General features: G+C 45.8%; 1 protein-coding gene across 1 annotated transcript in view; it reads left to right on the top strand.

The window, feature by feature from the left end:
- The window catches only part of Alk (ALK receptor tyrosine kinase), a 718643-nt gene extending 692903 nt beyond the window's left edge, over nucleotides 1-25740 (top strand). Inside the window, 6 exon segments of the mRNA XM_040730911.1 lie at nucleotides 1249-1346; nucleotides 6827-6919; nucleotides 9884-9985; nucleotides 20359-20493; nucleotides 21081-21171; nucleotides 23336-25740. Of these exon segments, the coding sequence (XP_040586845.1) occupies nucleotides 1249-1346; nucleotides 6827-6919; nucleotides 9884-9985; nucleotides 20359-20493; nucleotides 21081-21171; nucleotides 23336-24013 (1197 nt within the window). The 3' untranslated portion in view covers nucleotides 24014-25740.
- The last annotated feature ends 1801 nt before the right edge of the window (nucleotides 25741-27541 follow it).

Genomic DNA, 27541 nt, shown 5'->3' with positions numbered 1-27541 from the left:
TCCAATAGGAAGGGAATTGGGCAGGACTGGGTGGACAGAAGGAGAGCCAGCCAGAAGGAGCCTGTGCAAGTCTTACACAACTGATTCACTAGCCTGACTCCTTTTTGTGACCTGATGACTCTAGATCAAAGGGACTCGCTTGTCAACCACGTCACTAACTCTTTTCCATTCGCTGCTTCTGACTCAAACAAATATGCACAGCATTCTATTTTGTAGTTTTCTGTAAAATAATAACCGCAGCAACAACAACATCATGCTGGAATATTTATGAGGGTAGCATATGTGCCTGTAGTTCCATGGATGAGGGATAGAACGTGTGACAAACTCTAAGAGGGACCCATGAAGCACAGCCTCCAGCCCCTGCACTGCCATCAGGCACCACATGACCCAAGGCAGCCCGCCTTCTTTGACCTTAACACCTGCGCAGCTGGAAAAACATTTCAGGGCTGGCCAGATGGCTCAGTGGTTAAAACCCTTGTGGTTAAAGTGCTTGTCACACCAGGACTGGAGTTTGAATTCCCACATCATCTCATGTAAATGTCTTATGAGCATGGTAACCTGTCTGCAGTTTCAGTGCCAGAAGGTTGAGACAGGGGATCTCTAGACAGGTGGCCAACAAGATTAGCCATGTCGAGGCAGACAGGTGTGACTGAGAAACCCTGCCTTAACGACTAAGGTGAAACTGAGTGATTCCTGACATCAGCCTGGGGCCTGTAATGCACACACCTGCAAAACCACACACACACACACACACACACACACACACACACACACACACACACACCACACACCACATGCAGGCACTTACAACACACACACAAATGAAAAAACACAATAAATACATACACAGACCATTTAAAGACATTGCAATAGAAGATTTCATAAGCGTTATTCTCCATTGGTTTTTCCCCTGGGGTTGTTTATTGGGTTGTAGCATGTAGCATGTACATGACCTTTGGAGTTGAAGAATGTGCAAAATACATAAAAGAGTAAGGATTCCTGGATTCCTGTGGTCTAGCCTAGGCTGTACATTAGATCACCAGTGGTGCTTTTTAAATAAACAAAGCCATGCCTATCCAAAAGGATGGGTTTCTTGACCATGGTTGGGCAAAGCAACTGAGTTTTAAAGGGGTCAGAGCCCTGGGAGAGCAGCAGGAGTGGGCTCAGCCTCCTCCCAAACAGAAGCCAATACCCCATCTTTCTCTCTTCCACAAAAGCCTTATCAGCGCTCCTCTTGTCTTCCCACAGAACCAGCCCTCCTCCCTGGCCATGTTGGATCTTCTGCATGTGGCCCGGGACATTGCCTGTGGCTGTCAGTACCTGGAGGAAAACCACTTCATCCACCGGTGAGTCAGAGACCTTCCAGTCCTCACAGCCCTCATGAGTCCCTGTTCCTCGCAGGAGCAGACCTCCCCCTCCTTAAAGAGAAGACAATGTCTCTCTCCAGAGTCATCTTTGTCTCTGAGGGGGACTCTCTTCCAAGGCATCTCCTGTGTGAAGAGAGTGTCTAAAATCTCTACACTCCCCCGCAGGGGCTTGCTAGAGGCTGGTGGGCGACTCCCACCCTCCCATGTCCTCCCTCCTGCACATTCAAGTCTTCTGTCACCGTGAGGTTTCCCCACTCCAGAAATTGGGCTCTTCAAAGGAGTCGTCACTTCATCCTTGCGTCTCTAGCACTGAGTACCAGCTGAATACGTTCATTTTTTTCCTAAACACTCTGAAGTGAAGCCTAAAAGAGTTTGCTGTGCCATTCTTCTGCTCTGCGTGGCCCTCGTGTTTAATCGCTGTGTGGGCTGAGGCACCCTCACACCCAGTGCTCATGGGCAGCGTGGGTCGCAGGTTTCCTCCCTCATGCCTGTTGCTGATAGCTGGATCTGAGATCTGAAAAGCCAAATCTATTCTTTACAAAGCTCTTCTTAATGATTTGCTTCCAACTTGGCAAGTGATAGCCTAGTGAACTCACGATCATTTACTAGCCATGTCTTCACATCACTTAAGTCACGCTCATCACCATCGGTGCCCACAGGCACAGAACAGAAGATAGTCCTGTGCGCATTCGGGAGAGAATGTGGAGGTGTAGGCGAGCAAGGCTTTCTCCCCATAGAATGAGGAAGCCGGAAGTCGGGAAGTAGACCCACCCAGGTTCTTAAAGTCACTCTGAAGACCAGACGATAGCCTCTCTTAAACCTTGGTCCTCCCTCTTGCTTTTCCCCTTTTCCAACTTGCAGGCCCTTGTGACAAATAGAAATAACAGAGGAAAAAGGGTAGCCAGGACCACGCCTCTGTGTCTTCATCCAAAGCCACACCCCCTGCTGACCTTTTTATTGTGCCCAAAACTTTCCATAAAACCCAACTCTGGCTCTTCCGTTTCTCGGTTCAGGCAAGTTTTTGTTCCTTTGGAGACCAGTCTCCATTAAAGCCACTTCTCCGTAGTGATCTTTAAGTCTGGATTCATCTACTAGCACTCTGTGCGTCACCTTGGTGACTTCAGAAGTCCGCCTTTGCCTCTCCTGGAGATGGCTTCAGTGCTGGCATTCCACCCACACTCAGCACCATAGCAACAGAGAATCTGGCTGAGGGAATCATTTCCTTCCTACAAAATCCACTTCCTTTTGGTAATATCCCACGTCCTGTAAGAGATACCGGGATCACATTCTTCCAAAACTCCTGCTACCTCCCAGATCTGGAAACGGTTTATGAAGATCAGAATTAGGTCTCTGAGTCAGCGTGTGTTGCTCTTTTGATCTGTGTGTATGTGTGTGTGAGAGTATGTGGAGGAGGGACTACATACGTGTTTATAGATGTATGCACATATGACTGCAGGTGCAAGTGTGTGCACATACCAGAGGTGGTACCAAGTGTATTCCTCTGTCACTCTCCATCTTATATTTAAGAGTCCTTCCCTTAACCCAGAGCTCATCACTTCAGCAAGGCTAGCCAGCCAAAGGGCTTCAGAGATCTATCTGCCTGCATCTGCCTCCCCAGTGCTAGGTTACAAATACAAGCCACCACCCCTGGCTGCTTATGCGAGTGTTGGGAGATCCAAACTCAGTTTCTCATGCTTCCACAGCAATCTCTTTACCAACTGGGTCACCTCCCCAGCCTCTCATTTTGTCTTTTTCAAGAAATTGAATTGGCAAAGGTCAAGTGAAGCTTGTGTTGAATGACCTGTGGGAAGCAAAAGGAACTGTCTAGAAATTGCTCACCTCCATCAGAGCGTTTCTCCTGGGCTCCTGTGGTCGTTTGTATCAGAGAAGTGCCTTTTACATCTGCCCCTGGCTAACAGCAGCATGGGACACTCCACAACAGTTACCTCCCCCTGCCCCACCCCAGGCCTTGAACCTGCCTTTCGGATTCCCAGGCTGCCACTCAGAGCAGACCCCCTCAGCTATACCCACACTCACCCACATTCGATCTTCACTGAAATCTGTTGCTTCTGGACACGGTTTGCTGAAAGTTCAAGATATATGTATGTATCAACTCCCTGTGTGTTTCACGCTATAACATTTATGTCCTTATCACTAAGTTCAAAGTCACTTTTTAAACAATGGTCTCATATGCTTTGGGGTAAAGACCTTTTGGGAGACATAAGCATTTTTCCCAATCCACTTCATATTTCTCTTCAGAATTAATGACTGTTTTCCTTTGTTTCGATGCCATACATTTTATGCTTTTAAGGTTCTCTTTGGACATTATGTGGACCACTGCTCCTCAGGAATTCAACTTAAACCTTATGAACTGAGTTAGTGGCATTAACAAATGTCCAATTCTCACTCCAGACCATTTTTCTGAATCTTAAGCCATGATCCCTAAATCATACTTTAAAAAATACTTAAATTTAAACTTTTATTTCCTTTAGATTTTTTCATGAGTACAAGTGTCTTAACTGAGTGTATGTATGTGCACAGTGTATATCTGGTATCTGTGCTATCAGAAGAAGACATCAGATCCACTAGAACTGGAGTTACCATGTGGGTACTGGGAACTGAACCAGGGTCCTCTGCAAGAGCAACAAGTATTCTCAACCTCTGAGACATCTCCCTTATTATTTTCTAAGACAGGGTCTCACATAAAGCAAAAGATACCCAGCCTACAATCTACAACCCCAGAAACAGATGGAAGCAGATGCAGAAATCCACAACTAAGCAATGGGCCAAGCTCCTGGAGTACAATCAAAGTGAGGGAGGAGAGATAATATGAACAAAGGAGTCAAAACCATGATGGGGAAACCCACAGAATCAGCTGACCCGAGCTAGTGAGAGATCACTGACTCAGGTCTGACAAATGGGGAACCCGCCTAAGACTAAACTAGACTCCCTTATTATAGGTGACAATGGTGTGACTGGGACAATATATGAGGCCACTGGCAGTGGGTCCAAGATCTAACACTAATGCACAGACTGACTTAGCGGAGCCCATTCTAAATGGAGAGATGCCTTGCCCAGCCTAGACACAGGGGTGTGGGGTGGAGAGGTGCCTTGGTCCTGCCTCAACGAGATGATGGGACAGACTTAGACTTCCTAGAGGAGGCCTTACTCTCTCCAAGGAGCAGATGGGAGGTGGGTGGGGGGGAGTAGGGAGAGCAGGAGGAGAGAAGGGAGGGAAAACTGGAATAGGAGTTTAAAAAAATTAATTAATTAAAGATAAGGTCTTACTAGTAGCCCAGGCTAGCCTAGAACTTGCTAAATAGCCCAGAAATGCCTTCCAAGTGCTTAAGAATAGAAACGTATACCACCTTCCCAAGCTTTCTATTTTCTCCCTCTCTCTCTCCCCCCTTCCCCCTCTCTGTGTGTGTGTGTGTGTGTGTGTGTGTGTGTGTGTGTGTGGTGTTGGTATGTATACATGTTCCCCATAAACATGGGCCTATATGTGTGTGCTCATGTGCACGTGTGTGCTCGCACATGTGGTGGCCCACAACTGAAGTTGGGAATTATTCTCCATCACTTCTCTCCCTTACTCACCGAGCCGGGAACTCTCAGTCAAACCAGAGCTCGTTGACATGGCTAGTCTTGCTAGCTGCCTGCTCTGAAGATTCCCTGCAGCCACCTTCCAAGGCTAGAACTGCAGGCATGCCAACACACCATCCTTGGCATTTATATGGGTTCTGGGTATCTAATCCAGTCCTTGTGTACCAAGCAGCACAAGTAGGTTCCAAAACCATTGAGAAATTCCCCTGCCCAACCTCACTTTGAAAAGCCACCTTAGCCAGTTGTCAGTCCTCCAACTTATTCCTCAACCAAGGCTAAGAACCTCCATGAAGCCATTTGAAAGCATAAAAACACCATCTGTGCCCCCTGAGGTACCTGTCTGTCTGTCTGTCTGTCTGTCTGTTTGTTTGTTGCATAGGACTTCAACATGATTAGCACTATATTCTAGGCTTCTGGCTGGGGTCTGATTCCCACATGGATGTCAATGTAGAAGCAGCCTGGGCTCATGGGGGACACGTTTGGGAAGTTCATCGGTGGTGCCTCAGAGGCATGCTGTAGGAAAATGAGCCACCTGGAGTCCAGGAGCAGAGTGCCAACTTCTTATCGTAGAACAAGTGACTCTTTGGCTGCACAGCTTAGCAAAGGCAGTAGATACAATCACAGATGTTAAAACCACACTGGCTATTTTAAAAAAACACTAGAAATGTTTGGAAATACAGTAACCCATTTGAATTGCAAGTCATACTGCTCTGAAACATTTCTTCAAACTACTGGCAAAACACTAACCCATGCTCTATGTACAACAGTATCCCAAAGCCTGATAGCTTTTCTTATGCCCCTGTGTTGTCTGTAATAAGAACTGGTTTTTAACAATGCCTAGCACACAGTAAAAGACCAGCAAGTTCTCCTTTAGTTGGTGTCATTACTCATATCTCACTAAGCATTGTTTCGTTGGTAAGGGGCCTCAGAGTTGGCACAAGACACGCTCAGACACCAGAGTCTCAGCACAAGGGAGATTTATACCCTGGGTGGGTGGGGGCGGGAGGGGGCACAGGACAGCTGCCTCTGGATCCAGCAAAGGCAGAAAGCAGGTGTTTCTGTGGGAGTGGTTTTTAAGGAGAAAGGGGGAAGTCAGGGTGAGTTCGTAAGTCCTGGTTTAGACAGGTTAGCCAGTGTACCAAAACAATGATATCTAATTGCTGGACCTCTGTATGTTAATAGTTGGACCTTAGAGTTCAGCCTCAGGCAGAGTCAGTGGCCAAATTAAGGAATGGACCTTGAGGGCCATGGTTTATCAGGGAAGGGGGAAGACGAAAGGGTCAAACCTATTATCTCCGTGTTTGTTTGCCATGTTTGGGCCTGTTAGAGACTCCTTCAACAGTAGTTGCTTCTCTGTTGCTGAGATAAAACACAATGACCAAAAGTAATTACAGGAGAGTTTATTTGGACTTACAGTTCCAGAGGCAGAGTCCAAAATGGTGAGAGAAGTGCCCGGACGTCAAAAGATCACATCTTCACCCACAAACACGGGGAGTGGACTGGAAGTGGGGTGGGGTTGTAAACACTTAAAGGTCGCCCCTAGTGATGTACTTCCTCCAGCCTCCACCTCCACAGGACTCCCCAACCTTCCCACAAACCACCACCAGCCAGGAACCAGGCAGTGTTCAACTACGTGAACCTAGAAGGGACATTTCTCATTGAAAGCACCGATTTTCAACCAATTCCCCTAATCCTGGCCTGGAATCAGCATTGCTGTTTCCTCCACAGTGAAGTATGACATAACAACATAAATACAGGGAGAAGAAAGGAACTGTTTGAGCTTCACTGGAGGTGAAGGTGCTTGGATGCTGTATGTATAAAATTAGGTAACCTGTTTTCTCATCTGTTTTTCTTCCCAGGGATATCGCTGCTAGAAACTGTCTTCTAACCTGTCCAGGAGCTGGAAGAGTAGCGAAGATTGGAGACTTTGGGATGGCCCGAGACATCTACAGGTGAGAGGACAGCCTTGCTCCACCACCCAGGCTCCTCAAATAGACGCCTGTAATGGCTTGCACCTTACGTCATCCGGTGACTTTCAGTGAGTGCCTTCCAGGGTGGAGGAACCTCTAATTAGTGCCCAGTCTAAATCTCCGCAGTACTAGACACCACATTTCACCTTGGCTTACCGCTCTGGCTCGAACTCGCTTCCCCTGCCATGTTCTAACATAAAATGGGTGCTTGATGTGTGAAAAGCTATGAAGTGGGCTTTATATACTACTCCACGCCTGCCCTCGACACTCAAAAGCTCTAAATGAGTGCAGTGACATCCATCACCACAAGCTCCCTAGGATGGACAGGATCCTGGGCCTTGCCAACACTCAGAGACACAGAAATACAGTCCAGAACACAAAGGTTCCTCGTTCAGCTTCATTCCCCGCCCCTCACATTCTCAAGAGAACATAAAAATTACCAGAGAAGGAGTGATGGTGTAGCGTGCCAGCAGAGCACTTGTCATGCGCACACAGGGTCCAGTCTTGGTCCTCAACACTATAAATAACGATACTATAGTCATAAGTAAGGGCTTTTGTTATGAAATATAGTGCTTTGTTGCACTCTCTCCCTCTCCCTCTCCCTCCCTCCCTCCCTCCCTCCCTCCCTCCCTCCCTCCCTCCCTCCCTCCCTCCCTCTCTCTCTCTCTCTCTCTCTCTCTCTCTCTCTCTCTCTCCCAACCTGTAGTTTCTTATTTTTCTAATTATTTGCAACTCTGACTTGCCAGACGGGATGAGCAAGCGGCTCTTTTACATGGCCACTAATTGGTCCCTTCCCTGATGTTCAGAAATGGGAATGTGGTTACACGGAGCTTTCACTGTCTGAGGAATGACTAAGAACATCTGGAAACTACTGAGGGCCAGGGGTGTTGTTTCTGTGCTGGGACCTTAAAGCCACAGTGTATGGGGGACCGAGTCAGTGAAGAATTCTCCGGAGTCATCTTCTGCCGCTATGGCCGCATGACTTCCCAATCTTTCCACTTGGCTTTTTAGCCACATCTTAGTTTTCCCGTCTCTGTGAGAAAATACGCTGGCAAAAGCAGCTTAGGGAAGGAAGGAAGGGTTATTCTGCTCTCAGTCAAGGGTACAGTCCATCACAGTAGGGCAGTCGGCGCAGAAGGAGCCTGTAGCAGCTGGCCACATCATGCCCACAGTCAGGAAGCAGAGAGAGTTGCACACATGCTCAATTCACTTTCCTCCTTTTTTTTTTTTCCTACCAGAACCCAAATCCAGGGAATAATGCCTCCTGCTCAGGGCGGGTTTTCCCACCTCAGCAGGCGCTCATAGGCATGCCCAGAGAAGCTCAGGGTCCAAGCGATCCTGGAGTCTGTGGAGCTGAGCCTCAGTGTTACCCACCACAGCCTCCTCCCCAGGTCTCTCTCAGGACACCGGGGAGTGCCTCCAGTTTCAAACACAGCAGTGTAGCTTGTTAACTGGCTCTTCGACCCTTATTGGGTCTTCATCTCTGACAACCCCTTGTAAGTCAGATTCTCTTCTCTGTGACAAATACATGAGCTAAATGAATTTATAGGGATGAAAGTGTTGACTTTGGACCACAGTTACAGAGCCCTCAGTCCATGCCCATAATTTTGACTCCGTTGCTTCTGGCCTGTGGTTCATGGGGACAGGAGCACATGACATCATGTCCGCCTCATGGTGGACTGGAAACAACAATAGGAAAAGGAATGAGGGACTGTGGTCCACACACCTTCAGGAGAATGCCCCCAATGATCTAACCGTTGTGAGAAGCCCCACCATTTAAAGGCTCTTCTGCATCCCAGAAGTGCAGCAGGCTGGTGACCAATGCTCTAGCATGTGGCTTCTGGGGACCCTTAAGATCCAAACTGAAGCAATTCCTATCTCCAGACTTCAGCCGTCCTTGCTTCCCTCAAGTCCCATGCATGGGCAGATGTTCTGGACCAGGGATGGTCTTTGGAGAGAACTCCTTGACCAGCCCTCTGTGATGCTGCCCCAGATGCCCTTATTTCACACACAAAAAATCTTCCATCCACGTCACTGAACTCCGTGCCCACTCCATTATCATAGGAGGTGGCGGTGCTGTGATTTCAGGTGTGGGTTTTTTTTCCCATTGAACTGTATCCTTGGGAGAAAGAGAGACTGTGATTTATTTATGTCCTCAGTACATGGCAGAGCACTTGACACATCCTAATACTCAGAACATGTTTATTGAAGTCATTAATTAGTGTAGACAGCTGGTGGAAAGCTGCCCTCCCATAGCACGCACAGGCACAGAACATCAAGCTAGGTGTGGAATTGGCTTAACAGGTAAATGAGTTAATTTATTAATTCTTAGTAGCCAGTTGCATCAATGGCATGACTGATGAAAACTAATAAATTAATTCATCTGTGTGTTAAGCCATCTCCATGCTCAGCCAGCCCCGTGTCCTTCTGTCTGGATTGCTACGGGAAGCAGCCTCTGGCCAGCTGTCTAGATTGTTTGTTGAGTGCCAACCGTGAATGAAATGCCACTGTGTAAGTACCATGGAGAATCAGAAATGAATAAGACACGAGCCCTGTTCTCAGCCCTCCCGTTCTGGAACTGGAATTACTGCAGGTCATCAGAAACACGCTGTACTTATAAGGCTGGAGTAATGTTATTCATTGTGAGTTATAATAAACAAAACCCAACAGGGAAATCTAAACAGCCGCTAGCAGGGACCTTAGTCACTGCATAGATCTTTTCCTCCGTGCCTCCAGTGGGCCATTAAGTGACACCAAGATTCTTAACTAAGTGATGTGCGCTCCCCTGCTCTTCCTCCCCAGCCACCCAGGACCTGTCTTTAACTTCGGTGTTTTGCTTTTTCCACAGTCAGGCAATGCTGCAGCCTCTTTCTCAAGCCTCCAGGCAGAGTCTCTGTTCATTGACCTCTTCCAATCCAAGCGTGGTGTCCTCTTCTTCCCCCACAGGGCCAGCTACTACAGAAAGGGCGGGTGTGCCATGCTGCCAGTGAAGTGGATGCCCCCAGAGGCCTTCATGGAAGGAATATTTACCTCTAAGACAGACACGTGGTGAGTCTTCCTGGTGCCCTCCTCCAGGTTATCACCGTGGCTTAGTGATCATCTTGGACCAATTGGCCCACACCCCTTCGGGAGTTCTTTTGGCAGAGAGAAGGGGAGGAAGAAGTCACAGTGGAGGCTCTTAAGTGTTGGTGTTTATCAGAGTGATCAGAAGGGCTCCTGAAAATGTACATCACAAGGCCCCACCCTGAGAGCGATTTTTCAGGAATGGGATCCAGATAAACTTGCATTTCTACCAAGCTCCTAAGTGATGCTGGGCTCTCTGGCTGGGAGGCCACACATCAAGACTGGTTGTCATTTTAAATGACAAATTAAACTCAGGCCCCCTGGCAAAGCATGAGCATACACACAGACACACTCACTCACACACACACACACACACACACACTCACACACACATACATACACTCACACACTCACACTCACACACACAACTACTCATACACATACTAACACACACATACTCTCACACACATACATTCTCTTTCACACACACAGACACAAACACACATACACACACACATACTGACACACACATACACTCACTCACTCACTCTCTCTCTCTCACACACATACACACACATCAGTAAATAAAGTCTTTTGAATTAAATTAAACCCCACAATAAGAAGAAAAACAGAAAGAGGGGGGAAAAATACTTAGAACAAGTTAGACTTGAGGAAGTTCATAGACAAGTCATCCCTCACTTGACATCCAGATGTTGACGTCCAAACCCACGGTTCAGATCCAGAACCAGGCTGCTCAGTTACCTGAGGGTCCCAGAAGGCCAAGGAATGGAAAGTAGGGGTACAGAAAATAGGACAATTGGCTAAAGGTCTAACCAAGTTATAAGTAACCAAAGCCTCTGGTTCAGCCCTCCACCCCCTGAATCTTGGGGACTGTCTTTCCTCTGTCACCAAATCAAAGTCCCTCTGGGCTCGGTGGTATAGACATCAGCGAGGATGAGACACTCGATTCCATGCAAGAAAAGCTTTCAAAGTCTACCTAGTTTAGGGTGTGTCCTCCTTTCACCAAGAACGCTGGCAACCAAGCCAGCGATGAGGGGGCTCCTGGGCAAAGTGAGCAACCAGGCATAGACTCCAAGTGAGGCTGCACATGAGGAGTTAGATTGAAAACTGATCACCAGATCACGAGGTTCTAATCCCAGAAGCCCGCAATTGTTAGCTGACTCAACGGTGGTGTCTTAAGATGACTGTCTTAGGGTTCTACTGATGTCCAGGGACACCATGACCACTGCAACTCTTACAAAGGAAAGCATTTAACTGGGACTGATTTACATTATCATCACAGCACAGGCATAATGCTGGCTGGGTAGCTGAGAGTTCTACATTTGGATCCACAGGCAGCAGGGAGTGAGCCACTAGACCTGGCTTGAGCTTCTGAGACCTCAAAGCCCACCCCCTAGTGATGCACTTCCTCCTCCAACAAAGCTACCTCTACTTCAACAAGGTCACACCTCCTAATGGTAGCACTCCCTATAAGCCTATGCGGGCCATCCATTTTCATTCAAACCACCGCAAGGCAGAGCCCCCTTCTGACCTAGGTTAGATACTATAAGCAAGAGTCTTGGCTATTTCTAGGCCAGTGAGATTTGCCTGAACCTAATCCAGGGGTGAACAACAACAGATCCCCTGACCCTCATTAGCAATGCAGATATGCAAATCCATAACCTCACCTCAAACTTCTTGAAGGGGTGTGATTACGTTAAGGATCTTTTTTTTAAATTGTTTATTTATTATGCATACAGTTTTTTATCTGTGTACATGCCTGTACCACAGGAGAAGGCATCAGACCTCATTACAGATGGTTGTGAGCCACCATGTGGTTGCTGGGAATTGAACTCAGGACCTCTGGAAGAACATGCAGTGCTCTTAACCTCTGAGCCATCTCTCCAGCCCTATGTTAAGGATCTTGAGGCAGAGTAGATTTTTTTTCTGGATAATCTCCTGGGAGGAAGTAAATGCCATGGCCAGTGTTCCTATTAGAGTTGGGGAATGGGGAAATTCTTCATACAGAGGAAAGAGCAGGGTTTGACCCAGAGCCTCTAGTGAAGCAGCCACACAAGAAAGGACTCCAGCTGCCATCTGGAGCTGAAAGAAGTAAGCAGAGGAACAAACAGGCTTTGCCCTAGGGCAGTGGCTCTCAACCCTCCTAATGTTTCGACCCTTTAATGAAATGCCTTATGTTGTGCTGACCCCCAACCATAAGATCATTTCCTTGCTACTTCATAATTGTAATTTTGCTACTGTTATAAATCATAATGTAAATAACTGATACGCAGCCACCAAAGGGGCCGAGACCAACAAGTTGAGACCGGCTGCCCTGGAGCCTCAGAGGGAGGGAGCCACATCAGACTAACATCGTGACTTAAACTCAGAAGTACTCATTTCAGATGAGCAGGCTTCAGACCCATCCAAGAACAAATTTCTGTTGTGTTAAGCCACCAAGTGAATGGCATTTTTTGTAAAACCAGCTACCACAGGAAAACAACAACCAAAAAAGCCACACCTCATCATGGCATCAGGCTGGCTTACTTACATAGTACTTCCTCCTCAGCTTTTGATAGTCCAACCTTAAAACACCATCAGCCAGCCAAGAACAATGAACATCTGAGAGATGGTTATAATGAAGAAAAGGCACAAGCAACTGGACAGGAAGGAAGACAACGTAAAAACACTAGGAAAATTCTTTTAACATGACGATTGCCCTCAGAGACACAAAATACTGCAACCCTACATAAAGGACAGAGAGTTGCTTTAAAACAGTGCTTACAGGTGAACCTATGTAAACGCAAGAATGATAGCCCACCTGCAGTTCCAGCCTCAGAAGGCAGACACCAGGGATCCCTACAGCAAACTGGCTTGTGAGTCTTTCTCTGTCTGCCCAGCCAGCTCCCTAAGAGCCACACGAAGACTTCTTATTAATTATGAAAGCTCGGTTAATAGTCAAGGCTTGTTTCTAGCTAGCTCTTGTATCAGCCCCCTTCTATTCATCTATGTGGTACCCAGGTTCATTTACGTCATCTGTGTACTGCCCATCCTGCTTTGCTGCTTCCTCTCCATCTGGCTTGTGACTCCACCCTTCTTCTTCTTCCCAGCATCCTCTGTGCCTGGAAAACCTGCCTAGCTATTGGTCGTTCAGCTTTTTGTTCAAGCAATCAGAGTGACACAAAAATCACAGTGTACAAAAAGATTATTCCACATCAACCAGCCATATTGGAGAGCTCAGAGTTTTACTGAGAGACCCTGCCTCAGTGAAGGCAGTCAGAGAGTGATGGAGAATGAGTTCCAACATCAACCTCAGGTCTCTACATAGACCTGCACCAACCTGTATATACACCATACATGTGTCTACACACATGCACACCACACATGTGTGTCTACACACATGTACACCACACATGTGTATCTACACACACATGCACCATACATGTGTCCACACACACGCACACCACACATGTGTCTACACACATACATACCATTCACACACATGAAAATGGAAAAAAAACAGTCCTTCAGAGGGGGACATTCTCAGGAATAAAAATATGATGGACACCCTCAAAGAGGCCCTCAGAAGCCATGTGGCTGCACATAACAGCGTCCTTGGAGGACACAGGGGTGGAAGGGGGGCCAGAGAGAGGCTCACGGTTGAGAAAGCCGGGCAAACAGGGCTCCAGACAGTTGCTTAAGGCCAAAATAATCATGTGTCACCTTGGTAGCACATACTCCTGAGATGAAGAGGTGCAAATGTGGTTCCCCCTGAGCTCCTTAGCCTAGTATAATCACAAGAAATGCAGGTCCCAGATGAGAGATGTCCCACTGAGTCCCTGACCGGGATTGTGCATATCTGCCCAGCAAAAGCAAAGCCACCCAGAGAAGCTTAGGGGATGTTGACAGCTCAATATATATGATTCGGGACGAGAATAAGTAAATTCAGTCAAAACTGAGGAAATCTAAATAAACTATGGGTTTTAGTTAATAATGTCTTAATGCTAATCCATTAATTGTAATTAATGTACCATGCTAATGTGTTGCTAAAAATAGTGAGAACTGAGTGTAGAGTTCATGGAAACACAATACTAATAATACAATCCCTTCCCAATGTGAACCATTCTATTAAAAAATGAAGTTTATTTTTTCATCTGATAACTGAAATGTAAAAGTCGTGAATGGATTGGAATACAGAATTAAGTTAAACTTCAGGGAAGTGAAACAATTCTAAAGAGAATGGAAATGCAGTAAAGAAAAGAGAAGAAAATTGAGAGGATTAAGCCAATTGATCTGATAAGCTAGCAAAATAAGAGTCCTGGGAAGAAGGACACGGGAAATACAGAAACTGAAAATGTCAAAGCAATAAAGGAACATTGTGCAGAATAGAAGGTACATCCCCAGTGTAAATGTACCCACCAAGTGTCAAGCCTCATGGCAATAAGAACCACACAAACGTATCGCCTGAAGTTCCAAGAACCACACAAACGTATGGCCTGAAGTTCCAGGCTAGAGCTGCTAATGACTCTGCATGTTTCCAAGCAGAAAACTAGAGAAACTGGTCAGAGGCTAAAAATCAGGGAATCAGAGTGGCCTGGAAATGGTTCCTAGCACAGAAAATGCAAGAGAGTGGAAATGTCCCCGAGTTCTGAAAGCCCCATATTGAGATAATGTCCTAAGATGGAAGACAACACCCCTTCCTGACTCACAGGGCCTTTTTTGAGCAAGTGGCTTTGTTATTTCTAGGCCCAAGAGATTTGCCTTGACCTAACCCACTGAGTCTCCACAGGCCAGAGATAGTGGGTAACCTGGAACTCATCATTAGCAACTCCAAACTCAGCTCCCCACCCAGTCACCTCATGCCTCGTGCAGCAGGAACTGCAGGAGTGGAGACAACCCTTCTGTGTTAACGAGCCCTCCAGAGGAATCACGTGAGCACCAGAGAGTGACATCCACCTAACCCACCCGGAGGCAGAATAGCATCAGCAACTTAGTAATTGTTCTAAATACATGAATGTCCTATGACCCATCAGCTCTGCTCTCCCCTGTGTCACGTTAGAGAAGCGTTGACATGGACAGACTTGGGCAAATATCCCCACTGGCACATAGTTTACAAAGCAGAAAAGACAACAACGACCTAAGTCCCCTTCAATCAGGGGATGGAAAGCTAAAGGGACAGAAAGTGCTGAGCAGTATTAAAAGAACACACAGCCCACAGCACCAACACTGAAAAATGTTCATCCATAGGACAAGAGTCAGTGAGGGGGAGAAAAAAAATCAAACCAAAAAAAGGAATGTGGAAATATTTAAAAAACAATTTTACAATGCAAAAAAGCTTAACTTTGTACTACAGAATTTTAGTTACATATATCTCCACATGTTAAAGACCGTGAAAAATTGAGGGAAATGCACTCTACACTTCAGTGGAGGGGCTTAAGGGAGGATGAGCAGGGAAGAAATATGCCTGTATCTGTTTATTCAAGAAGACAGCGGACTGCTGACATCAGGCAAAATTATACCTAGAAGCTCTCAAACAATGTGGAGGTGCACACCTGTAACCCCTAACCCTAACCCTAACCCTAACCCTAACCCTTAGGTGGGTTACAGCCAGGCCTGTCTTGTCTAACAAAAGAGATTGCAATCACCAACTAGTGTCTGTCTATATGTACCGTCTATAGACAAGCAGAGACTGAATAGCTGTGACTCTTCATACATCTTCCTTATTGGACACTGGTTTTTGTTTATTATGCTGTTGCTTGCTGTATTGGGGGAAGAGAGGGTCTTCTTTTCCCCTTAGAAATCAGAAAGACCACGTGAAAGAGGATAATTCATTTTCCTGGCAACTTGCAGGCAGCTAATTTCACCAACATAGTAGCAGTGAAAGAAAGCATTCCCGCTCTGTGGAAGTATATTTTCCTACCATGTTAGGACAGTGTTTACTAAGAGTAAAACCCTGCATGGAGATACTAGAACAACGATAGATTTTCTTTCTTCAAAATCTGATCGTCAAACTAAGAGTTGGAAATAAAAATGTCATCAAAGTAGAAAATATTATTTCTGGAACTTAATACACTGGGTCTCAAAAGTTCTTTAAGACAAACAATGGGAAATCAAATACCTTTTTAAAAAGAGGAAAATGTCTTATGTGATGTCAAAATACAGACAGAAAAAAGCAAAACATAATATTGTCAATGCAGAAAGCAAGCAGATGAAAGGAACAGGTGGGCACACCTATTAAAAACAGCCCTGTCTTTAATCAAAAGCCAGTAGGGAAGGGGGAATCATTTTAGAAAGTGCTGGAAGGATCATTTAGAGAAACAAACCAGTTTTGACCCTTCCCTCCCACCATACATAAATTCTGAATGAATTCAAGAGAAAAACAAGCACACCTAGAAAATGGTAAGCATTTATTTAATCTTTGCTGAAGAGAAGATTTCACAACTGTAAAACAGAAGAAATTACAAAAATGTAGTGAATACATTTAACTACTTGAAAATGCAAGTCTTTGCCAGGCGTTGGTGGCGCATGCCTTTAATCCCAGCACTCGGGAGGCAGAGGCAGGCGGGATCTCTGTGAGTTCAAAGCCAGCCTGGTCTACAGAGTGAGTTCCAGGACAGCCTCCAAAGCTACACAGAGAAACCCTATCTCGGGAAAGAAAGAAAAAAAGCAAGCCTTTGTTACACTATAAAGTTAGATCATCAAGCAACAAACAGAAGTGATTTGGCCTTGTGGTACATTCTTATAATTATAACTCTTTAAGTGTTTGGGCCTTGTGGTACATTCCTGTAATTATAACTCTTTAAGGCACTGAGGCAGGAGAACTGCAATATCAAAGCTTGCCTGGCCACAGAGTGAGTTCAAGACCAACATGATCCACTACCCAAAATTAAATTTAAAATAATAATAAGAAGAAAGTAGCGAGGCCCCACTCAGAGATAGAATACGTCTAACATACAGAAGGCCCTGGATTCTGTCCCTTCAGATTGTAACTGAATTCGAGGAGAGAGAAAACAAACTCACCTGTATCACGAATAATAAAAACCCAGAGGCAAATATTGGGGTTCAAGTCGAAGACCAAAAGAGCAAAGCAGCCAGCCACTAGACAATTCTTACCTCTACCTCCAACTCTACCAAAAAAATAAGCATTTTTATTTTTGATAAAAGGCTAACATCTTTAAAAACAAAAACAAAAACAAAAACTTGTTGCCGGGCATTGGTGGCCCATGCCTTTAATCCCAGCACTTGGGAGGCAGAGGCAGGCAGATCTCTGTGAGTTCAAGACCAGCCTGGACTACCAAGCAAGTTCCAGGACAGCCTCCAAAGCCACAGAGAAACCCTGTCTCGAAAAACCAAAAAAACAAAAAAACAAAAAAAAAACTTATTGACTCTTTGTGAATTTTACGTCATGCACCCCTTCCATTCGTCCCCCTGACCCTTTGTATATTCCCTCTGCCCTTGCAATTCCCACACACACACCATAAAATAAAATTTAAAAGAAAATAAAACCTCATCCTGGAAACTGCAGTGGGTCTCAGTGAGTCACACGCAACCTCATTTGCAAGTGTTCATTGCAATGAATCATTGGTCTGGTTCAAGACCTGTGGCTTCTGCTACACCATCAATACCGGGCCCTGACAGGATGTCCTGTTGTCTCCCTGTGTTGTGGAGACCCCACAGCTTTGGGTCTGCAGGACCGGCCCCTTCACGTGCTCTCGCAGTTCACAGACAGGGTGGATATTGGGTGGGCCAAGTTATTACAGCCCCGGTCCTGGGACTGGTTCTGGATTGGCCAGCCCACCAGCTTGCTCCCATCCTCACCACCAGGCAAGCTCTCCAGAACTGCCCCAGCTAGCTCACCCAATGCAACAGGCCACAAGGAACGGGGACGGGAGGGGGCGGGGGGGGAGCAGTCCTCCTACTTTCTCACACCCTCAGGTTCAGTTTACCAGCACCTACTTCACCAGGGCCAACTCTGCTGTGCAGAAGGGCTAACATCTTCAATACATTCAAAGAATGTCTACAACTCAAAGGCCAAACCGAGATACTAAAATAATATACCCTGACTGATAAAATCATGCAAAAGATGTGAACAGACAATATGTAGTAGAAAAATTAGGAGTAGATCAGCAAATTTTAGTAAAACACTCCATGTGAAGTGAAGATTTCCATATTCTAACAGACATGGGGAGATTGCCTACAGGTAAAGGCACTCCCCACCACATCCGAGTTCAATCCCCAGAACACACATGCTGGAAGAAAAGGACAGCCTCCTAAAAGTTGTTTGATTTCTACAAGTGCCTTGTGCCATGCCCTCCCACAACACTAACTTAATTTAAAAATGAGCCGGGAGGTGGTGGTGGCGCATGTCTTTAATCCCAGCACTCGGGAGGCAGAGGCAAACGGATCTCTGTGAGTTCAAGGCCAGCCTGGTCTACATAGCAAGTTCCAGGACAGCCTCTAAAACAATACAGAGAAACCCTGTCTCAAAAACAACAACAACAACAAAGAAGAACGTAAAATATTAGGTTGGAACACATCTGCCCTGAGGTTTCTATTTGTTTGGGTTTTTTGTTTTTTGTTTCTTGTTTTTAGTTTTTTTTTTTGAGGTGGGGGTCTCTGGGGCTTGGGAGATGCTCAGTGGTTAAGAGCACTGGCTATTCTTCCCATGGACCTGGGTTCAGTTCCCAGCACCCACTTGGCAGCTCACAACCATCTGAAACTCCAGTTCCAAGGGTTTTGATGCCCTCTTCTGGCTTCTGTTGGCACTGAAGGCCTGTGGTGCACAGAAATATGCAAGATGCCCATACACATAAAATAAAAAATGAAGATAAAATTGTATTAAAAAGTGATCCTGCCATATTTTGCTGTTTTTCATTTTCTCATAGTTTGCTTTAAATTGAGAAATGTTACTATTAATGTACATACTGGAGTTGGTGAGAGTAACACAAAGTTTCAGGGCTTGTGTTCTTCAAATCTAGTTATTATACCAGAAATATTATTAATTTTACTATTGCATTATTTTTAGATGGTTTGCCCTAAGGAATCTTGAAAAATGAACAAAAGCCAGGTGTGGTGATCCACCACCCATGGTCCCTGCACTCAAGAGGCAGGGAGATTTTGAGTTTGAAGCCAGCAGGACTACATAGCAAATGAAATACAAAATGAGACTCCCTCACAAAAATTAAAATTGGCTAAAATCAAAGTGCAAAAAGATGTTCGTGCAACGTTTAAAATATTTTGAAAACTGAAAACAATGTGATATGGAAAACCATGTTACATCTCAATATGATATCTCACAGGCATTTCAAAGTCTATTTATGAAATGTTTAGCATGGAAAGTGGCTGTGCTATCATGAAATGAGCAAAATTATCAAGGTTCAATAGCTTTGGTTATATAAAAGAAATCTAGGCACAGAGCTTGACTGGAATGAAAAATATGCTAACTGGTTATCTTTTAATAGAGAGTTATATGAATGCTTGAGCATTCTTTCCATTTTCCTGGGTCTAGAGAGTCCTCTGGACTGCAGTTATAGCTCGGTCAGTGAAGGGATTGTAGGATACAAGCAAAAGGACCTGGTTCAATCTCCAGAACTCTCGAGAAGGAAAACAAGAAAAAAGATGAGGGGTAGTGCAGCCTACAATGCTAGCGATTGGGGGACTAGACATAGACCAACCCTGGGGTACAATGACTAGCCAGCTTAGCCTTCTTAGTGAAGCCCCGGCTACTGAGAGATGGTATCTAAAAATATTTTTTAATTAAAAAAAAAACAAGTTAGGGTCAGGAGAGAAGGCTCCATGGTTAAGAGTGCTTGCTGCTCTTCCAGAGGACCTGGGCTCAGTTCCCAGCTCCCACACTGAATGACCCACAATACCTGCAACTCCAGTGCCAGGGGATCTGATGTCCTCTTCTGGCCTCTATAAACACCTTTATGCCACACACTCAGATAGAAATGGAATAATCATTTAAAACAAAACACAAGGTAGATGGTTCCTAAGAAACAAGACTTATGGTTCTTGACCTTTGAACTCCATGTGTGTGTGCACAAATGTGTGTATACACACATGCATGGTCACTCACACACACACATTCATGTGCACTCACACACGTGCATGCATGCTCACACATGCATGTACACACATGCGTGCACACACATGCATGCACACTCACACACATACATGCATGCACGCACACATGCATACGCACTTACACATATGCATGTACACTCACACACACAGCACACACACCCTTTTTTCAGAAAATGGCATAATGGGAAACATACTAAAAACGTAGGAGTCTCTGTGTGTGTTGTGTGTGAATGCATATACACCCATATCTGTGTCTTCCGTTCCATGCCCAGGTCTTTTGGAGTGTTGCTGTGGGAAATATTTTCTCTCGGGTATATGCCATACCCCAGCAAGAGCAACCAGGAAGTTCTGGAGTTTGTCACCAGTGGCGGACGGATGGACCCACCTAAGAACTGCCCCGGGCCTGTGTACGACCTTTGGGAACTTCCTGTTAGAAACTGAGCACGGTCTTGTTTTTAAGCATCTGGATCACATATGCTCCTTTAGTATTAAAGGGAAAGTGGCAGCCTTCTTTTAAGATGTCCCCAAACACAGTGTGCCCGAGACTTCAGTAAGATGGATTTGTCTTCCAGCCCTTCGAACACAATAATTTCATCCCATTATTGCCGGGCTGGAGGCTGTGGACTCACGAGCCTACACTTCAGACTGGCCTCTAGAAATGTGTGTCCCAGACCCACTCCATCAGCCCAGAATTCTAAAGAGTTCTCCCCCTTGTGGCTTTTTTCCAGCCCGCCGTGATATTCCCTCACCTCCCTTCCAAAAACAAGATGGATAATAAAATACCCGCATCCTAAGCATGGCTTTAGGAAAATGGGATTTGATGTAAATAGCGTTTGGGCGTGATTCCCGTCCCACCAGCAGGGGGCAGGATTGATCGACCACTTGGACCTAGATGTCTTCCCATCCTTAAAGCTTTGGCTTGATTGAGAAAAGAGATGGGGGAGAGGGAGCCTTCCCGGATGCTTCTGATCCGTTAATGTGCTCCTTCTTGCAGCTATAGGATAATGACTCAGTGCTGGCAACATCAGCCTGAAGACAGACCCAACTTCGCCATCATTTTGGAGAGGATTGAATACTGCACCCAGGTAAAATGCTTTCTGCCCTGACCAGCCCTTAATCTCCATGGGAACGTTTTAATACACTGGTATTTTATAATACTTGTAATCTCATAATATAAGATTGGTGAGACTCAATATTCCTGATCTCTGAAATGCTACGATTGGCCCTCATCCTACAACAAACACTGGAAACGCCCACTCTCCTCGCCAGCACCTGTTACAGCACCAGACAGACCCAAGCATTAGCTGATCCTGCTAGTCAATGGGCTTTTGTTGTCATCGTTTAACAATTAAAACATAATTACACCATTTCCCTTTCCTCACTCCAGCCTCTCCAACACCCCCCCAGCCTCTTCACTGCCTCTCAAGTTCATGACCTCTTTTTCTTTGATTATTAGTGTTGCATACATCCATATAAATACAACCTAGTGAATCCATTTTGTGTTCCTTGCATATATATATATATATATATATATATATATATGATTTCAAAGCTAACTGGATAACCAACTAGAGGACTACACCCTGGGGAAGAGTAATCCTCCCTCTCAACCAGCTTTAGTTGCCCATAGTTCTTTGTCTTGGTGTGGGGCCTCTGAGATTTCTCCCTTCCCTGTTAGTGTGTCTGTTGATGTTTCAGTCTTGTTTAGGTAGCCATATCGTTGTAGTATCATGGATAGCCAGACAGCTAACGTTTTCTAGATGAAACGTGGGGTTTTCTTTTCCAAATATATAATACCTTTGCAGGTGGATCTACAGCTGCAAAGTTTAAATGGCTCTCTGTGAAAGTAAGAAACAGGGAGGAAATGAAATGGCTTTTAAAAAGATATTTGTTGTTGTTTTCTTAAACCCTTTGCTAATAGACACTGGACTGGTGAGCTCTTCTGTAAAATGGAGGCTTCCCCTCCATCTGCATACACTGTTACTGAACTGAATTTCCCCAGGGTTTTCCCCCACAAATTTTCTTTAAACCCCCGGCAACTGCATCCGATTTCCTAGTACAATCTATGACTGCACCGATGGTCTAGCACCAATCTGTTTCCGTGAATGGTTTCTCCTCGTCCCCATTGAGAATTTGCTCAACTCCACAAAAGCCCGGTCACATCTGAATGGGCAAGCGAGTCTCTACATCGGGACAGCTGCATGTGTAATGACAACACACACACAAAGTCACCACCAGGAGCCAATCAGCCAAATGTGACGAAAACTGCAGGTGCATGGGAAGAGAGCGGGCCGGGCATGGTGTCCTCCTCCTCCTCTGCCACCCTCCCTGCAGCAAAACAGAAGTCACATCACCTCTGATCTTTTAAGTCGCAAGAAACATACCATAATATTGTTAAAGCAATGCTAAAAACAAAGCAAACAAACAAAACGCAGGGTCCTCAACAAGTTAAGGTTCCTGCTTGCCGGAACCAAATGACGTAAGTTCCATCCCAGGCCCCACAAAGTGGAGGACGGAGAACCTACTCAGGCACATGCATGTCCAAGCACATATACATACACACAACAGATTAAAATTAATATTAAAGTTTATAAAATCTGTTTTAACAACTGCCCCAGGGGCTTTCTGCTCTGCACTGTTCCCATTCCGTGCCCCAAGGCGGGGTGCCTACCAGCACCCCGTAAGCACCTGGTACCGTCTCCTACTTCAATGGTTTCTTCTAAGGTCTTCAAGAACAGTGATGCTCACTCATTACTTATGCCTACCTGTTAATGTATTCATTTACCACGAGCAAATGCAACTGGGGAAGGAGAGGTTTGCTTCATCTTAACACCTGACAGCCCATCATTATGGGAATCCAGGGCCCATATATCAAGGCAGGAATCCGGAGGCAGGAACTAAAGTAGAAACCATGGAGGAAGGCCACTTATTGCCTGGCTCCTGAGTTTGTTTTTTTTTAGACAACCCTGGACCTCCTGCCAGGGGTGACACTTCCCACAGTAGACTGGGTCCTCCCACATCAATCGTTAAGGAAATGACCCACAGACATGTCCGCACGGGCCAATCTGATGGAGGCAATAACTCAGTTAAGAGGATCCCACCTCCCAGGTGATGCTGCTAACGTGTGTCAAGTTGACAAAAAACGGCTCCTCTGTAAACAGATGTTTCTCTCTCTCTCTCTGAGATCACGTCCAAATCCAACATCTCTGCGATTCCGTTTCATCCGTCCTCTTTTTCTCCTTCCCACAGGATCCGGATGTCATCAACACAGCTCTGCCCATAGAATATGGCCCGGTAGTGGAGGAGGAGGAAAAAGTGCCCATGAGACCCAAAGACCCGGAGGGGATGCCTCCTCTGCTGGTGTCTCCCCAGCCCGCGAAGCACGAGGAGGCGCCCGCTGGCCCCCAGCCCGCAGCCCTGGCGGCGCCAGGCCCCTTGGTGAAGAAGCCCCCGGGTGCAGGCACGGGAGCAGGTGCGGGTGCGGGCCGGTTGCCCCGAGGGGCGGCCGATCGTGGCCACGTGAACATGGCGTTCTCTCAGCCCAACCCTGCCCCGGAGCTGCACAAGAGCGCGGGCTCCAGAAACAAGCCGACCAGCCTGTGGAACCCGACCTATGGCTCGTGGTTCACGGAGAAGCCAGCCAAAAAGACCCATCCCCCGCAGGGCGCCGAGCCGCAGGCGCGGGCAGGAGCGGCAGAGGGTGGCTGGACCGGGCCGGGCGCCGGACCCCGCAGACCCGGGGCTGCGCTGCTGCTCGAGCCATCGGCGTTGAGCGCCACCATGAAGGAGGTGCCACTGTTCAGGCTGCGCCACTTCCCCTGCGGGAACGTTAACTACGGCTATCAGCAGCAGGGTCTCCCCTTGGAAGCCACCGCTGCCCCTGGGGACACCGTGCTGAAAAGCAAGGTCACCCAGCCGGGGCCCTGAGCCCTGCACCAAACTAGCTTCTCCCCCTGGCCAAGCAGGAGCCCTCCCAGAGGGAGGCGGACTATATGGCTCCACCACAAACCAGAGACCAAATGTCACTTTCATTTTGTGCCAACTTGTTTTGAAGTGCCACATTTAAATAATAATAATACTAAGGAAAACTTGTATTTTCAAGATGCATTAGAAAGGCTTTTGAGCATGGGTTCATCCTTTCAAAAGAAGAAAATGCCATTTAAAAAAAAAGCATCAGTACAAGGCCCAGATTGGTTGCGTAATTTTCGTGCATGGTCCGCTGTACAGTCCCCTAGGCTTCTTTCCGATTTTGTGTGCTCTCTGCTTCCGTGTAGTCAGAAGTAGCTGCTTCCATGTCTCACAGGGGGAGTCGTGGATGTTTCCTTGCCTTGTGGACATGGGCCATTGGAGGGGCGAGGAAACAGAAATGAAGGCATTAATTGTAATGACTCAGCATGGGGAGAGCTGTTATTTACTTGGAAAAGAAAAATCATAAGCTGACATCGCTGTGGGTGGTGGTTAGAGGCTTTTTATTGTTCTAGTTCATTGCCTATTGTAAAAAAAATGTCGTGACTAGTTCGTAGTGTAGTGAAAAAACGTGTATATATTCATCCAAGCGAAACACTCACATCTCAAGTGGTTTGCATACAATGAAAGACCAGTAGAGATCCAGCAATTCAAACACCCTATTAACATACCTCATGCCTTAAGAAAATCTTCCTACTAAAAGTAAAAATACTGAGTGTGAGGTTTCCTACTGGATTTAAAACTCAAGATTGAAATTACTTATATTTCAAACTTTCCATTAACTCAGATCTGATCACTTAAAAAAAAATTAAGTAGCAGTGATACATAGACACATAGAAAGATACCCATTTGTGGCCATACATGTCAATACATCTGAGGCCCAAACCTTCCCATACCAGAGTTCCTCCTCTTGATGACTCATTGGGTCATTCCAGTGGCCTTCCAGTGGCCTAGACCCTGGCCTATCCTTCCCCCCCACCCCTAGCTTTCTCTCCCTTAGCCATGAGATCCTGATGTGCTGGGAACACAAATGTGATCAGACAGTCATAGCATGACTTCTATAGATCTCAGATGCAGATTACAACAAAGCATTTCCTTCCAGGTGGCAGTGAGGAGAGGAAGTAAGGGTTGCTTGGACGGTTGAGGCTGATGCTGTGTTTCAGTGGGCTCTCTGAACCTGGTTTTCACAGATGAAATCTATTTCTATGAAATGGAATCGGGAACCCATTAAATTTTATACACATGCTTATGCAATACTGAGTTTATCTGTTCCTTCATTTCCTTTTCCTCTGCTACTGTATTCTCACGTTCAGTTTAGCTGTGACAAGCATCTCTTTGGGGGAAAACAGTAGAGACTGTGTGTGTGTGTGTGTGTGTGTGTGTGTGTGTGTGTGTGTGTGTGTCTTCCCACCTTCTCCATTTTGTCTTCTTCAAAAGTATCACTTCTGAGTGTAGGAGATCCATTGTATTCTATGCCAATTCCAGACAACTTTCAGTTTCCTTAAGGCAGTTGCCTGGCCCTCTAATTGGTTCTGAACATCTAAGAATTCACTGGTAACTCCAGAACTACTTTTCTATAACTGCCCCCAAACCTTTCCCATCGGGTGTCCCTGAAGCTGGAAGACAAGTGAGAACTGTACGGGTAACAGTTCTGAGACGCGTGACCAATAAAGTTTCAGTTTGTGCCAGCCTTGGCTCAAGTTTTGATGCAAAAATAGTGACAACAGTCAAAAAGTCTTGTTCCAGCTCACAAACCACCCAAAGGGGTTCCAGAGTCTCACTTTGAGAAACACTGAAGGTTGATGCCAGAAGAGCTCTCTGTATCTGAGAAAACAGCTCTACTTTCTAACCCTGATGTCACTAACCAACTAAGCAGGCAGTGTGACTCGTGGCTGAAGAGCTAACTCTGTTATTTATGGGGTAGGGAATCTTGCCCCTTCCCACTCTAAACCCACAGACTCAGGTTGTGCCTTACTACCACTGATATGCATTTGTTGCTTTTCTCTTTATTGGTATACTGAATATACATATTATACATTATTACATATTCATGTAAATGATGGTACAATCTTCAAGCCTGTGTACATGGATAAGTCAATAAACAACTCCACACTGAGCTACGATGACATCAAGATGTTTCATTGAGGTTGGTGTAACTCCTAGGTGCCATGAATCTGGATTACTGTCCACTAAGTATTATGCCAACCATATGGCTATGGCAATTTATGCAGATACTGGACTTTAATACATTCATTAACCATGATAGCAAGTTTCACTTCAAATGTGAACAGGCCCAATTAAGGTTTGCAGGAGCCAGGCTAATTAAGCCATAAGCTAGCATAATTATTTGTATTCCGTTGCCTATAAAGAAGGAATCAAGAAGGTCACGGCTGTTCCACCGTGGAACAGACAATTTGTGAGGAATGACCAGTTTGCTAACATGTGATACCTCTAAATTATAGCAAACCAGAAGAGCTGGAACAACCTTTCTCTAATGGTACACTCTGCTTCACAGGCAGGACTGGAGTCTCTTGCATCAAGTGGTGTGTGAGTCCTGGCCATCTGGAGCTTAATCGACCTGGTGGCACTTCCATCGCAAAAAGACAATACAACCTAGATGAGATCATAAGCTGTGACATCACAAGCAGCCCTCTGGCTCCTCAGACACTGAGGGGTTGGTTGTGCTACCGACACCCAGGACTCTTGACTCTCCCACTGGTGGCATGGTTTATCTGTCACTCTTCTAATGACAGTCACAAGAATATCATCTTGATCAGCTCCTTTTTGGCTCAAAAGAAAATTGTAGAGACTCTAAAGTCCCAAATATTAAAGATAAGCACCAAGAAAAGAAGCCATTTCATCAATTTAAGGCAATCTTTTCAAATAGTCATTTCCACATAGCATTTCGTGAACCCTAAGACTGTAAAGTATCATATAATTGCAGAACAATTTTATTATTTTAAGATATGGGGCTTTTCCATCCAAATCCACAGGGTGCATCTGTAAGCAATTCTAATGGCTGGGCTATTTTAATGGGTTTTCTCCAGTAATACTGTGGGATTAAAAATTCCCCCCAACCCCCCACCCCCCCAACCCCGAGATAGAGAGCCCTAGAACAACATGTATGTGGACCCAGGCTGGTCCACATCCAGGCTGTCCAGGACAAGATTCCCAAAGCTGAGTGAAGCGTTGTCAATCTGTCTTTAGCTAACAATTTTTTAATGAGTCCCCAGAGACTCCCCAGAAGAGTCATTGACTTAGACACTTAGCAGCAGCAGATGGTTCCCCATGTTGTGCACACACAGACACGCGCCAGTGTTCCGGGTCCCTTGATATGATGCCCTGAAATATAAGAGGATGCCTGAGAAAGGACAGGGAGACTGCTAATAAGACTCTGTTTTCACTTGGTACCCTGAAGCAGGTATATTTAATTTCTAGAGCATCCTTGAATACAAACTCTAGCTAGGCCGGAAACACTTGAAAGTTCAG

Source organism: Mesocricetus auratus, unplaced genomic scaffold (assembly GCF_017639785.1).
Source record: "Mesocricetus auratus isolate SY011 unplaced genomic scaffold, BCM_Maur_2.0 Super-Scaffold_100024, whole genome shotgun sequence".
Taxonomy (NCBI): Eukaryota; Metazoa; Chordata; class Mammalia; order Rodentia; family Cricetidae; genus Mesocricetus; species Mesocricetus auratus.
Note: the sequence above shows the minus strand (reverse complement) of the source record. Positions and strands in the feature narration are given on the sequence as shown.